The sequence below is a fragment of the Ranitomeya imitator genome, chromosome 4, assembly GCF_032444005.1.
Source record: "Ranitomeya imitator isolate aRanImi1 chromosome 4, aRanImi1.pri, whole genome shotgun sequence".
NCBI lineage: Eukaryota > Metazoa > Chordata > Amphibia > Anura > Dendrobatidae > Ranitomeya > Ranitomeya imitator.
In genome coordinates this window covers 163,140,260-163,153,963 of record NC_091285.1, presented here as the reverse complement: position 1 = coordinate 163,153,963, position 13,704 = coordinate 163,140,260, and the positions used below count along the sequence as shown (strand labels likewise).

At 42.8% G+C, this 13,704-nt stretch overlaps 1 protein-coding gene across 1 annotated transcript in view; it reads right to left on the bottom strand.

Moving 5' to 3' along the window:
- Positions 1 to 13,704, bottom strand: part of STK32A (serine/threonine kinase 32A) — a 363,613-nt gene that overhangs the window by 333,969 nt on the left and 15,940 nt on the right. The window contains exon 2 of the mRNA XM_069764076.1: positions 230 to 393. Within this exon, the coding sequence (XP_069620177.1) occupies positions 230 to 281 (52 nt within the window). The 5' untranslated portion in view covers positions 282 to 393. The remainder of the gene's footprint in view (positions 1 to 229; positions 394 to 13,704) is intronic.

Here is a 13,704-nt window from a genome sequence, read left to right as displayed (position 1 = left end):
GATATCTGGGCTACAGAAGGCAAAGACACAACAAGGTCAGGTAACATGCTAAGTATCTTTCCTGGATCATTTCTAGAACTTTACATACCATGAATGACAGCAAATTGTGTCTTTTCATCTAAGAGGCTGGGTTGAGGGCAGTTATTACTATGTTCCACTGTATTTTAGGTTCTTTTGCAAAGCTATGGCTATGTTAGATGCAAGAGTAATGCAGCCACACTTCCCTCACCTTCCCCATTGTCGTCACACACAGGGGTTTTACTTGAGTTATTTGCTCCCATCGTCACTCGTGTGAGGCTCCAAGTCCTGTAGTTACATCCTCATAATATCCACAGGGTTGATTATCAGTTGTCCTACATCTAGCAGGAAGACCGATTACATTTCTTGTTCATCCTGTATAAAGAAGAAACACTTATTAACATCCTGTGATCTGACCAAGGTCTTATAAATGGAGAGAAAAAGCAAAATTTCTATAAGATGTATTACAAAGAAAATGAGTGGACAAGTGGCTGTTTCTGAGCCCAATAGAAGTCAATGCGGACCCGAACTTCTATACTTTAATATGGCTGTAAAATGGTCACGATAAGGGCCAGGAGGCTGCAAATGGAAGCAAAATGGTGGAAAGAGCAGGACAATTGCGCTGAAAACCAATATGAACAAGGAAATTACTTAAAATAATATAGAATAAAAAAAATAATAATCTTGAATCAGGAGACAGAGGTCCAAGTAGAGGAGAAGGTGGAGGTGGAAGAGACAGGGAAGGAGGTATCCAACATTGTTTTTTTTTTCTTCTTTTGCTTTATTTTTAGGGAACTAGCCTAAAAGAACATAGGATTAAAAAAAACAAAAAATAACAATCTAGAACCAGGAGGTGGAGGTCCAAGTGAAGTAGGAGGTGGAGTAGTTGGAGCAGGTGGAGGTGGACTTGACAGTGTATGTGGAAAAGGCTGGGGAGGAGGTATCCAACACTGTTTGTTTAATTTTTTTTTTCTTCTTTTGTTTTTTTTAGGGAACTGTTTTAAAAGAACATAGAATTAAAAAAAAAATAAAAAGCAACAGTAAAGGACCATGGGGCAGATGTCAAAGTGGAGGAGGAGATGGATGAAGTGGTTTAGGCTGAAGAGGAAGGGGAGTAGGTGGAGGTAGTCAACACTATTTTTGTGCTTTTTAGTTTTTTTTTTTTGTTCTTTTTATTAGGGGAGGGCCCAAAATTAAATGATTGGAAATAGAGTATACCAATGGCTGGGTGAGATGGTATAGTTGTCTAGTCAGCCAAAGGTACGGACAAATCCTTTGGGATCCACGCCTGGCTCATTTTAATGAATGCTAACTTCCCCATGATGGCTGTGGACAAGCAGATGTGCCTGTCTATGATCACACCCCATGCAGTGCTAAACTCACATTCTGACAGTATACTTGCTGCAGGGCAGGCCAGCTCCTCCAAGGCATAAAGGGAAAGCTCAGGCGACATGTCCAATCTGGAGACCCACAAGTTAAATGGAGCAGATCCGTCTGTTAGTGCGTTGCGACATATGCACATGTACTTTTTCACCATGTTATTGTAATGCTGCCTCCGGCTAAAACTAACCATATCAGATGGTGGTGCCGGATATTGTGGCGAGCTGAGAAAGTTTTGTCACATTTCGGCAATGCTAACCCTGCCTTGCAAAGAGGTGGCGGTGCCTATTCCTCTACCTTGCAATTCCACTGATCCGCTGCTGTCAGGTGGGAATGCTGTCAGTAGTGCCTCTGCCAGTGGGGGCTTGTATTCACATATTTTGCAATCTCATTCCAGTGACGGAAGTAATGATGGTGTGTTGTCCTTGAAATATGGATCGATCAGGGTTGCCATGCAGTAATCGGCAGTGGTAACAATCCGGGTAACTTGAGTGCCACCCTGCTGTGAACACGGTTCATCCTCCTAGTACTAGCGGCTGGAAACAATCTACTGCGGGACAGCCACCGCCATCAGTTTTTTTAAACTGTCCATCTCCACCAGCTGCAATGGCAGCATTTCAAAGGCCAGGAATTTGTAAATGCTGTCATTCAGGACCATTGATTGTGGGTAGGTAGGGGGCTATTTCCTCTTTCTCTCTATGGCTTGAGGGATGGAGAGTTGAACATTTCCATGAGACGGTGTGCAGATGATCGCTGACACTGCTGGTGGTGCTATCACATCGTCTCTTCGTGGGGAGGCAGGTGGCCCGGTTGATCATGAGCGGGAGGAAGAGGCGGAGATAGCAACAGAAGAGGGAACAGGAGGAGGCTCTGATCTGTCATGCTTTTTAGGGTGTGTACTCCACTGCACCTTGTGGTTGGAATTCAGATGCCTCATCATGCAGGTGGTGATCAGGTTCAGAACATTTACGCCTTGCTGCAGGCTCTGACGTCATAGCAGGCAAACAACCGGTGTCTTGTCATCAGCATATTGGCTATGCCAGGGAGCTCATTTGAGTTGGCTTTGGTTTGCTCAGACTGCTTCGCTGATTTGCAATGGGGTGAGATGAAAGCCAGATGACCATGGTCCTCAGGTGCCAACCCTGCACCTTTTCAGGAGACATGGTGGAAGATAATATGAAGGAACAGGGGGTACTCTCAATGTAACACCACCTCAACATGTTCTGGCCTCATCATTCGTGTAGCGGTACTTGGCCATATGGAATGATGCAGAACGTCCTGTCACATGGGTGCACCAGAGGAAGGTGTTTCATTAGGGCACACAGCAGGCACAGAACGACCATGTCATCTCCTTGCAGCAGCTACGCTATCACCATAACGACCATATCCACATCCCCTTGATGCTCTCCTCATGTTTTCCCCACTAAAAAAAAATTCCCAATAGAGAAGAGGCTGGATTCAGACAAGCTCCACCAGAATGTATTGCAAGCATGTTACACCAGCCTGTATTACAGTCACGCTGCACCAAGCTACATTACGGACACGCTGCACCAGCCTGTATTATGGTCGCACTGCACCAGCCTGGATTACGGGCACACTACAGCAGCCTGTATTACGGTCACACTGCACCAAGCTGTATTACAGGCTTGATACACCAGTAAGGGCTTACACTGGGGTTTCCGTGTAAATCTCTGAAATACGTGATTCACATAGAACCTCCAATGGAAGATTCCATATAATAAGGCAGATGGAGGCACTGTGGATGCCATCTGATCTGTGATCAGGCAGTGTCCGTCTTTTAGGAGTACATAAAAGCGCAGTCTGACACAGTTTTGTGCACTTCTGAAAAGAAGAAAACAGCTGAACAGAGGCCAGACACAGTCCAGAGTAACTCTGCTTTCTCATTATAGTAAATGGATCACTTGGGAGCTTCATCTAAATAACGTCACTGGGAGATTTAGATGAAAACACTAATGTAAGTGCTCAGAGCAGAGTACCGGATAAATGTGATCCCAATAAAAGTTTCAACTCCATGCACAAAAATATCAATTCCCCACTCAGGTACGTCACCTGTCAATGGAAATATAGGGGGCTTCCATGTTACTGGTATTACAAAGGCTCTGGAAAAGCGCTACAGCTCCTCGCACCCCAAAAGGAATCCAGAGAATTCTGCGCTCCCAAATCCAAATGCCCTTTTCCCTTCTGTGCCTAAACCACATTAAGCATCCACATGTTTGGTATTTCTGTAGTGATGAGAGCCCGCCTAATATATGGTGGGCATAATGTACTGGTCACTACAACATACTGGTCATTACAACGTACTGGTCACTACAATGACAGTTTGCAATTTACTCAGTAACATCCACTGCTGCTTGTTTCTAGGAAACACCCATAGAGTCAAAATTGTCAATACACAGATGTAGATAAATTCCCAAAGGAATAATTTCCAAAATGGGGCCAATTGAAGGGGAATTCTGCTCTTCTAGCACTTAGGGGCTTTGCATATTGAATCCGCAAACTATTCTTGGAAAATCTGGGCTCCAGGAGGCAAATAGCTCCAGAGTCTCACCGTATTGCTAAGCATTACTGTGCAGTCACATATGGGGTATTTCTACATTCAGCAGAAATTTTGGGACCAATTTTGTTGCCATTTTTACCCATTTGTACTTGTAAAAATGTAAAATCTGGGGCTAAAACGTATTTCTCATCCACATATAGAGTTTTAGTGTGCTCAGGAATTTTTTTTTACAACAAACAGGTCAATTTTTTCCCTATCAGTCCTAAGAAAAATTCAAACTTGGCTCTAAGGCTATGTGCACATGTTCAGGATTTCTTTCAGAAATCCGCATGCGTTTTTTGCGCGTTTTTCTCGTGTGTTTACCGCGTTTTTACCACGTTTTTACTGCGTTTTTGGTGCATTTTTTTGCGGATTTTTCCGGAGGTTTCCAATGCAATAATATAGTGGGAAATCCGCAAAAAATCCGCAAAATTAACCCCTTTATCCCATATGACCTACTATCCCGTCGAGGTGCCCTGGGACTTAATTCCCAGTGACGGGATAGTACGTCATATGCGATCGGCCGCGCTCACGGCCTATCGCAGCTGACATCCGGCACTATGTGCCAGGAGCGGTCACGGACCGCTCCCGGCACATTAACCCCCGGCACACCGCGATCAAAGATGATCGCGATGTGCCGGCGGTATAGGGAAGCTTCCCGCAGGGAGGGGGCTCCCTGCGGGCTTCCCTGAGCCCCCCGCAGCAACGCGATGTGATCGCGTTGCTGCGAGGGTCTTACCTCCCTCCCTGCTACTTCCAGGCCCGGATCCAAGATGGCCGCGGATCCGGGTCCTGCAGGGAGGGAGGTGGCTTCACAGAAGCCTGCTCAGAGCAGGCACTGTGAAGCAGCCTGCACTTCTATCAGATCGGTGATCTGACAGAGTGCTGTGCAAACTGTCAGATCATCGATCTGTGATGTCCCCCCCTGGGGCAAAGTAAAAAAGTAAAAAAAAAAAATTCCAAATGTGTAAAAAAAAATAAAAAAAAAATATTCCAAAATAATGAAAAAAAAATAAAATACATTATTCCCATAAATACATTTCTTTATCTAAATAAAAAAAACAAAACAATAAAAGTACACATATTTAGTATCGCCACGTACGTAACCACACGACCTATAAAACTGGCCCACTAGTTAACCCCTTCAGTAAACACCGTAAGAAAAAAAAAAAACGAGGCAAAAAACAATGCTTTATTATCATACCGCCAAACAAAAAGTGGAATAACACGCGATCAAAAAGACAGATATAAATAACCATGGTACCGCTGAAAGCGTCATCTTGTCCCGCAAAAAACGAGCCACCATACATCATGATCAGCAAAAAAATAAAAAAGTTATAGTCCTCAGAATAAAGCGATGCAAAAATAATTATTTTTTCTATAAAATAGTTTTTATCGTATAAAAGCGCCAAAACATAAAAAAATAATATAAATGAGGTATTGCTGTAATCGTACTGACCCGAAGAATAAAACTGCTTTATCAATTTTACCAAACGCGGAACGGTATAAACGCCTCCCCCAAAAGAAATTCATGAATAGCTGGTTTTTGGTCATTCTGCCTCACAAAAATCGGAATAAAAAGCGATCAAAAAATGTGACGTGCCCAAAAATGTTACCAATAAAAACGTCAACTCGTCCCGCAAAAAACAAGACCTCACATGACTCTGTGGACCAAAATATGGAAAATTTATAGCTCTCAAAATGTGGTAACGCAAAAAATATTTTTTGCAATAAAAAGCGTCTTTCAGTGTGTGACGGCTGCCAATCATAAAAATCCGCTAAAAAACCCGCTATAAAAGTAAATCAAACCCCCCTTCATCACCCCCTTAGTTAGGGAAAAATAAAAAAAATGTATTTATTTCCATTTTCCCATTAGGGCTAGGGTTAGGGCTAGGGTTAGGGTTGGGGCTAGGGTTAGGGCTAGGGTTAGGGTTAGGGTTAGGGTTAGGGTTAGGGCTAGGGTTAGGGTTAGGGCTAGGGTTAGGGTTAGGGCTAGGGTTAGGGCTAGGGTTAGGGTTGGGGCTAGGGTTAGGGCTAGGGTTAGGGTTAGGTCTAGGGTTAGGGTTGGGTCTAGGGTTAGGGCTAGGGTTAGGGTTGGGGCTAGGGTTAGGGCTAGGGTTAGGGCTAGGGTTAGGGCTAGGGTTGGGGCTAGGGTTAAGGCTACCATTAGGGTTGGGGCTAAAGTTAGGGTTAGGGTTGGGGCTAAAGTTACGATTAGGGTTTAGATTACATTTACGGTTGGGAATAGGGTTGGGATTGGGGTTAGGGGTGTGTCAGGGTTAGAGGTGTGGTTAGGGTTACTGTTGGGATTAGGGTTAGGGGTGTGTTTGGATTAGGGTTTCAGTTATAATTGGGGGGTTTCCACTGTTTAGGCACATCAGGGGCTCTCCAAACGCGACATGGCGTCCGATCTCAATTCCAGCCAATTCTGCGTTGAAAAAGCAAAACAGTGCTCCTTCCCTTCCGAGCTCTCCCGTGTGCCCAAACAGGGGTTTACCCCAACATATAGGGTATCAGCGTACTCAGGACAAATAGGACAACAACCTTTGGGGTCCAATGTCTCCTGTTACCCTTGGGAAAATACAAAACTGGAGGCTAAAAAATAATTTTTGTGGGAAAAAAAAAAGATTTTTTATTTTCACGGCTCTGTGTTATAAACTGTAGTGAAACACTTGGGGGTTCAAACTTCTTACAACACATCTAGATAAGTTCCTTGGGGGGTCTAGTTTCCAAAATGGGGTCACTTGTGGGGGGCTTCTACTGTTTAGGTACATTAGGGGCTCTGCAAACGCAATGTGACGCCTGCAGACCATTCCATCTAAGTCTGCATTCCAAATGGCGCTCCTTCCCTTCCGAGCCCTCCCATGCATCCAAACGGTGGTTCCCCCCATATATGGGGCATCAGCGCACTCAGGACAAATTGGACAACAGCTTTTGGGGTCCAATTTCTCCTGTTACCCTCGGGAAAATACAAAACTGGGGGCTAAAAAATAATTTTTGTGGGAAAAAATTTTTGTTTTATTTTTACGGCTCTGCATTATAAACTTCTGTGAAGCCCTTGGTGCGTCAAAGCGCTCACCACACATCTAGATAAGTTCCTTAGGGGGTCTACTTTCCAACATGGTGTCACTTGTGGGGGGTTTCTACTGTTTAGGTACATTATTGGCTCTGCAAATGCAATGTGACGCCTGCAGACCATTCCATCTAAGTCTGCATTCCAAACGGCTCTCCTTCCCTTCCGAGCCCTTCCATGCGTCCAAACGGTGGTTCCCCCCCACATATGGGGTATCAGCACACTCAGGACAAATTGGACAACAACTTTTGGGGTCCAATTTCTCCTGCTACCCTCGGGAAAATACAAAACTGGGGGCTAAAAAAATAATTTTTGTGGGAAAAAATGTTTGTTTTATTTTTACGGCTCTGCATTATAAACTTCTGTGAAGCCCTTGGTGGGTCAAAGCGCTCAAAACACATCTAGATAAGTTCCTTAGGGGGTCTACTTTCCAAAATGGTGTCACTTGTGGGGGGTTTCAATGTTTAGGCACATCAGTGGCTCTCCAAACGCAACATGGCGTCCCATCTCAATTCCTGTCAATTTTGCATTGAAAAGTCAAACGGCACTCCTTCCCTTCCGAGGTCTCCCATGCACCCAATCAGTGGTTTATCCCCACATATGGCGTATCAGCGTACTCAGGACAAATTGTACAACAACTTTTGGGGTCCAATTTCTTCTCTTATCCTTGGGAAAATAAAAAATTGGGGGCGAAAAGATAATTTTTGTGAAAAAATATGATTTTTTATTTTTACAGTTCTGCATTATAAACTTCTGTGAAGCACTTGGTGGGTCAAAGTGCTCACCACACCTCTAGATAAGTTCCTTAGGGGGTCTACTTTCCAAAATGGTGTCACTTGTGGGGGGTTTCAATGTTTAGGCACATCAGGGGCTCCCCAAACGCAACATGGCGTCCCATCTCAATTCCAGTAAATTTTGCATTGAAAAGTCAAATGGCGCTCCTTCGTTTCCGAGCTCTGTCATGCGCCCAAACAGTGGTTTACCCCCACATATGGGGTATCGGCATACTCAGGACAAATTGTACAACAACTTTTGGGGTCCATTTTCTCCTGTTACCCTTGGTAAAATAAAACAAATTGGAGCTGAAGTAAATTTTTTGTGAATAAAGTTAAATGTTCATTTTTATTTAAACATTCCAAAAATTCCTGTGAAGCACCAGAAGGGTTAATAAACTTCTTGAATATGGTTTTGAGCACCTTGAGGGGTGCAGTTTTTAGAATGGTGTCACACTTGGGTATTTTCTATCATATAGACCCCTCAAAATGACTTCAAATGAGATGTGGTCGCTAAAAAAAAATGGTGTTGTAAAAATGAGAAATTGCTGGTCAACTTTTAACCCTTATAACTCCCTAAAAAAAAAATTTTGGTTCCAAAATTGTGCTGATGTAAAGTAGACATGTGGGAAATGTTACTTATTAAGTATTTTGTGTGACATATCTCTGTGATTTAATTGCATAAAAATTCAAAGTTGGAAAATTGCGAAATTTTCAAAATTTTCGCCAAATTTCCATTTTTTTCACAAATAAACGCAGGTAATATCAAAGAAATGTTACCACTATCATGAAGTACAATATGTCCCGAGAAAACAATGTCAGAATCACTGGGATCCGTTGAAGCGTTCCAGAGTTATAACCTCATAAAGGGACAGTGGTCAGAATTGTAAAAATTGGCCCGGTCATTAACGTGCAAACCACCCTTGGGGCTTAAGGGGTTAATGAACATGCTGCGCTTTTACCGTGATGCGTTTTTTTTCGCGAACCATTCCAGCAACTTCTTAACTCCAATATGGCACTTCTACTCTTCTGAGCTTTACACTGTGCTTCAAAAGTAGTTTTTCACCACATATGGAAAATCAGTATACTCAGGAGAAATTGCACAACAAATTTTAGGTTCCTTTTCTTCCGGCTATCCTTATGAAAATAAAAAAAATGTTGGGCTAAAGCAACAGTTTTGTTGGAAAAAAATGTTTTCTTCCATTTTTAAAGATCAACCTTGTAAAATTCTGTGATGCAGAAGGTGCTCAGCACACATCTACATAAATTACTTGAGGGGTCTAGTTTCCAAAATGGGGTCACTTGTGTTTTTTTATATACATACATACTAGATGGTGGCCCGATTCTAACGCATCGGGTATTCTAGAATATGCATGTCCACGTAGTATATTGCTCAGCCCACGTAGCATATTGCCCAGCCACGTAGTATATTGCCCAGCCACGTAGTATATTGCACAGTGACGTAGTATATTGCACAGCCCACGTAGTATATTGCACAGCCCACGTAGTATATTGCCCAGCCACGTAGTATTTTGCCCAGCCACGAAGTATATTGCACAGTCACGTAGTATATTGTCCAGGCACGTAGTATATTATCCAGCCACGTAGTATATTGCCCAGCTACGTAGTATATTGCCCAGTCACGTAGTATATTTCCCAGTGATGTAGTATACTTCCCAGTGACGTAGTATACAGCACAGAGCCACATAGTATATTGCACAGCGAAGTAGTATACGGCACAGAGCCACGTAGTATGCAGCACAGAGCCACGTAGTATATTGGCCAGTCACGTAGTATATTGTCCAACTACGTAGTATATTGGCCAGTCACGTAGTATATTGCCCAGCTACGTGGTATATTGCCCAGCCAGGTTTGTCACAGGTTAAAAAATAAAAAATAAACATATTCTCACCTTTCCGAGGGAGCCCTTGTAGTCAACGGCAGCTTCCGGTCCCAGGGTTGGTATCAGCACAGGACCTGTGATGAGGTCGCGGTCACATGGCCGTGACGTCATGGCAGGTCTTTGTAGCGCAGGGCCTGTGATGACATCGCGGTCACATGACCGTGATGTCATGGCAGGTCCTTGTCGCGCAGGCGCGCAGGGCCTGTGATGACGTCGCGGTCACATGACCGTGACATCATGGCAGGTCCTTCTGCCACCAGAACCTGCAACGGAGGATGGCGGCCGGCACAAGCGGCAACGGAGGGTGAGTATAGCAGGTTTTTTTTTATTATTATTTTTAACATTAAATTTTTTACTATTGATGCCGCATAGGCAGCGTCAATAGTAAAAGGTTGGGGACACACAGGGTTAATAGCGGCGGTAACGGAGTGCGTTACCCGCGGCATAAAGCGGTCCGTTACCGCCGGCATTAACCCTGTGTTAGCGGTGACCGGAGGGGAGTATGCGGGCGACAGGCACTGACTGCGGGGAGTAAGGAGCGGCCATTTTCTTCCGGACTGTGCCCGTCGCTGATTGGTCGCGGCAGCCATGACAGGCAGCTGGCGAGACCAATCAGCGAATGAATGACCGTGACAGACAGACAGAAGGACAGACAGAAGGAAGTGAACCTAAGACAATTATATAGTGTGTATATATATATATATATATATATATATATATATATATATAATGAATCAAAAATGAAAATCAAAGTTGATGTAAAGAATGTGTGGGAACTATCAATATGGATCAATTGATTTAATAAATTATGATTAAGTAATCAATTTAATGAAGTGCAAAAAAGGTGCTTTGGTATAGATCCATTGTAGTAGTATCCACACATAAAAGCAATATTGGACACAGAAATATACAGTATTAATACATACAGGCAGTATATGTCCTGTTCTCTATACTGCCTGTATATCTAATATATAAAGCTGAATGTGTGTGTGTATGTGTGTATGTGTGTATGTATGTCTATATGTCCGGGATTGGCATCTGAACCGTCGCAGCTACAGCCACAAAATTTTGCACAGTCACACGTCTGGACCCCGAGAGCGTCATAGGCTATGTTGTGAGGCGAAATTTTAACCCCATGCTTTCCAATTCACCAAACGATTTTGCCCCTATCTACATAATGGGGAAAAAGTGAAAGGAAAAGTGTTGGAGGCGTCGCAGCTACAGCCACAAAATTTTGCACAGTCACATGTCTGGACCCTGAGAGCGTCATAGGCTATGTTGTGAGGTGAAATTTTAACCCCGCGCTTTCCAATTCACCAAACAATTTTGCCCCTATCTACATAATGGGGAAAAAGTGAAAGGAAAAGTGTTGGAGGCAAATTGACAGCTGCCAGATGTGAACAAGGGGGACTTAAAGAATGAGAGCGATGGCGCCAAAGAGTATATACCATACAATTGCTAAGGTGGGGCCCCGACATGGGATACTCACCACAAACGGGGATATGAACACACACACAAAATGCGCCACACACTACCACGTGTTTGAACACATATACCACCCTCAGCACACATTTCACCACACATACACCAACCTCGCCACATAACAGTCGAAACACAAAAGTCGCCGCTCAAAACTCGCCACATGCAAAACTAGGCTCACACAAAACTCGCCACACGTGCAAAACTCACCTCATGGAAAACTCGCCACATGCAAAACTTGCACACACGGAAAAATTGCCACATGCACAAAAGTTGCAACACATGCAAAAGTTGCCTCACACAAAACTTGCACATACTCAAAAGGCACCAGACATAAAACTCGCCATCCGCAAAACTCACCATGCGCAAAACTTGCTGCACACAACTTGCTACACTAACCTGTCACATGCAACTCGACACACAAAAAGTTGCTACACGCATGTCGTCACACAAAACTCATCTCACAAAAGTCGCTACATGCATGTCGCCACACGCAACTCAACACACACAACTTGACACACGAAACTCACCCTAAAACACACACACAAGTCTGGTATTATCCTTCAAAAATAAAAGTCTGATTAATAAGCAGACAAACTACAAGAGCAACAAATGTACCATATAGGAAATCTGGCAGCTGTCAGTCACAGGACCTGTCTATTATGTGTATGTGTGAGCTAATATATACTGCCAGAGGGGAGGGCTTCCTGTTGGCTGGGGATTTATCAGGCTGCCAATTTAGCTTACAAATACTGAGGTAAAAATACTGACCAAATAACGTGTGAACGACGTCTAATACAGGAGGAGATGACATACAGATATATACTATGTACAGGGGAGATGACACACAGGTATATACTGTATACTATATACAGGAGGAGATGACACACAGATATATACTATATACAGGAGAGATGACACACAGATATATACTATATAGAGGAGGAGATGACATACAGGTACATACTATATACAGGAGGAGATGACATACAGGTATATACTATATACAGGAGATGACACACAGGTATATACTGTATACAGGAGCAGATGACCTACAGGAACATACTATATACAGGAGGAGATGACATACAGGTATATGCTATATATAGGAGGAGATGACATACAGGTATATACTATATACAGGGGAGATGACACACAGGTATGTACTATATACAGGAGGAGATGACATACAGGTATATACTATATATAGGAGGAGATGACATACAGGTATATACTATATACAGGGGAGATGACACACAGCAGGTATATACTATATACAGGGGACATGACATACAGGTATATACTATATACAGGAGATGACGTACAGGTGTATACTATATATAAGGGAGATGACAGACATGTATATACTGAGGTGAAAATGAGAGGTGTGAATGCAAAATGAGAGTAAGTAATATATATATCATGTAGAATTGTGTCCATTGCTCTACTTGCCATTTCCCCCACCCCCTCATTTTATTGTATTGACTAATACAGCTGTATATTTTATTCACCCACTTTGGATTTGTATTTTTGTTTTTTCTCTTCTTTCCTTGCATGACAATTATCAAGAATGCCTGTCTGTGCTTCGTTGGGGAGGAGGGCGGGGGGGGGGGCACAATAAATGACACATCCACATCATATTTTCTTGAAACAACACAGGATGTTCTATGAGTGGCAAGTTGTATTTCAATAAAATATAAACTGAAAATGATTAAAAGTTATTCCCCAAACTTCGTTCTATGACTTTTGGCCAAAAAAACAAACAACAATGTGGGAACTGTTCAGTCCACTAGTTTACAATCCAGTCCTGAGGAATTATTGGACCGCACACATTTTACAGGCCATATAATCATCTGTTTTACATCTTTACTAATTCAGCTGATGAATTTGACCTATGTCAGACGACAAAACTCTCTGCCAAAAACAGGAGACATTTTATTAAGCGCAGTGCTGATATTAACACTATCCTGCTGGATACATTTTAACGAAACCTAATCTAGTGCAACCTCGGTATAACCTTACTAGATCACTAATACTAACCTATGAATTAGTTAGTCTTCTTTCACAGTGCCCAAAAATTATTGCACAATGGATAATTTCATATTCTTCCCAAACATCAAATATAATAATACCGTAAAGTACATATGTAGTGGAGGTTTCCATTTTTCACAATTTACGGTAATATCTGACTGCAGGAATATCTGCTGCATCCTCCCTCATTCATCAGTCAGACCCGGACCACACACATACACCACAGTGCAACTGTTGCTTGTTCATAGGATTACATGACCATTTTTGAAACGTAAGACATTTTAATGTGAATTGCGCTCAACAAACGCCATGGAGATGACATGGGAATTGTATGAACGTTATAACACAGTAGTAGCCGCAGGTATTTCATAATGTTATACAATAGAGCAGTTCTCAATAAGAAACACACAAAGGAATGATACTCATACACATGCCGTACAGAAGACAGCATGAAATAAACTTTGTCACATGCAGGATGATATTGCTTCGT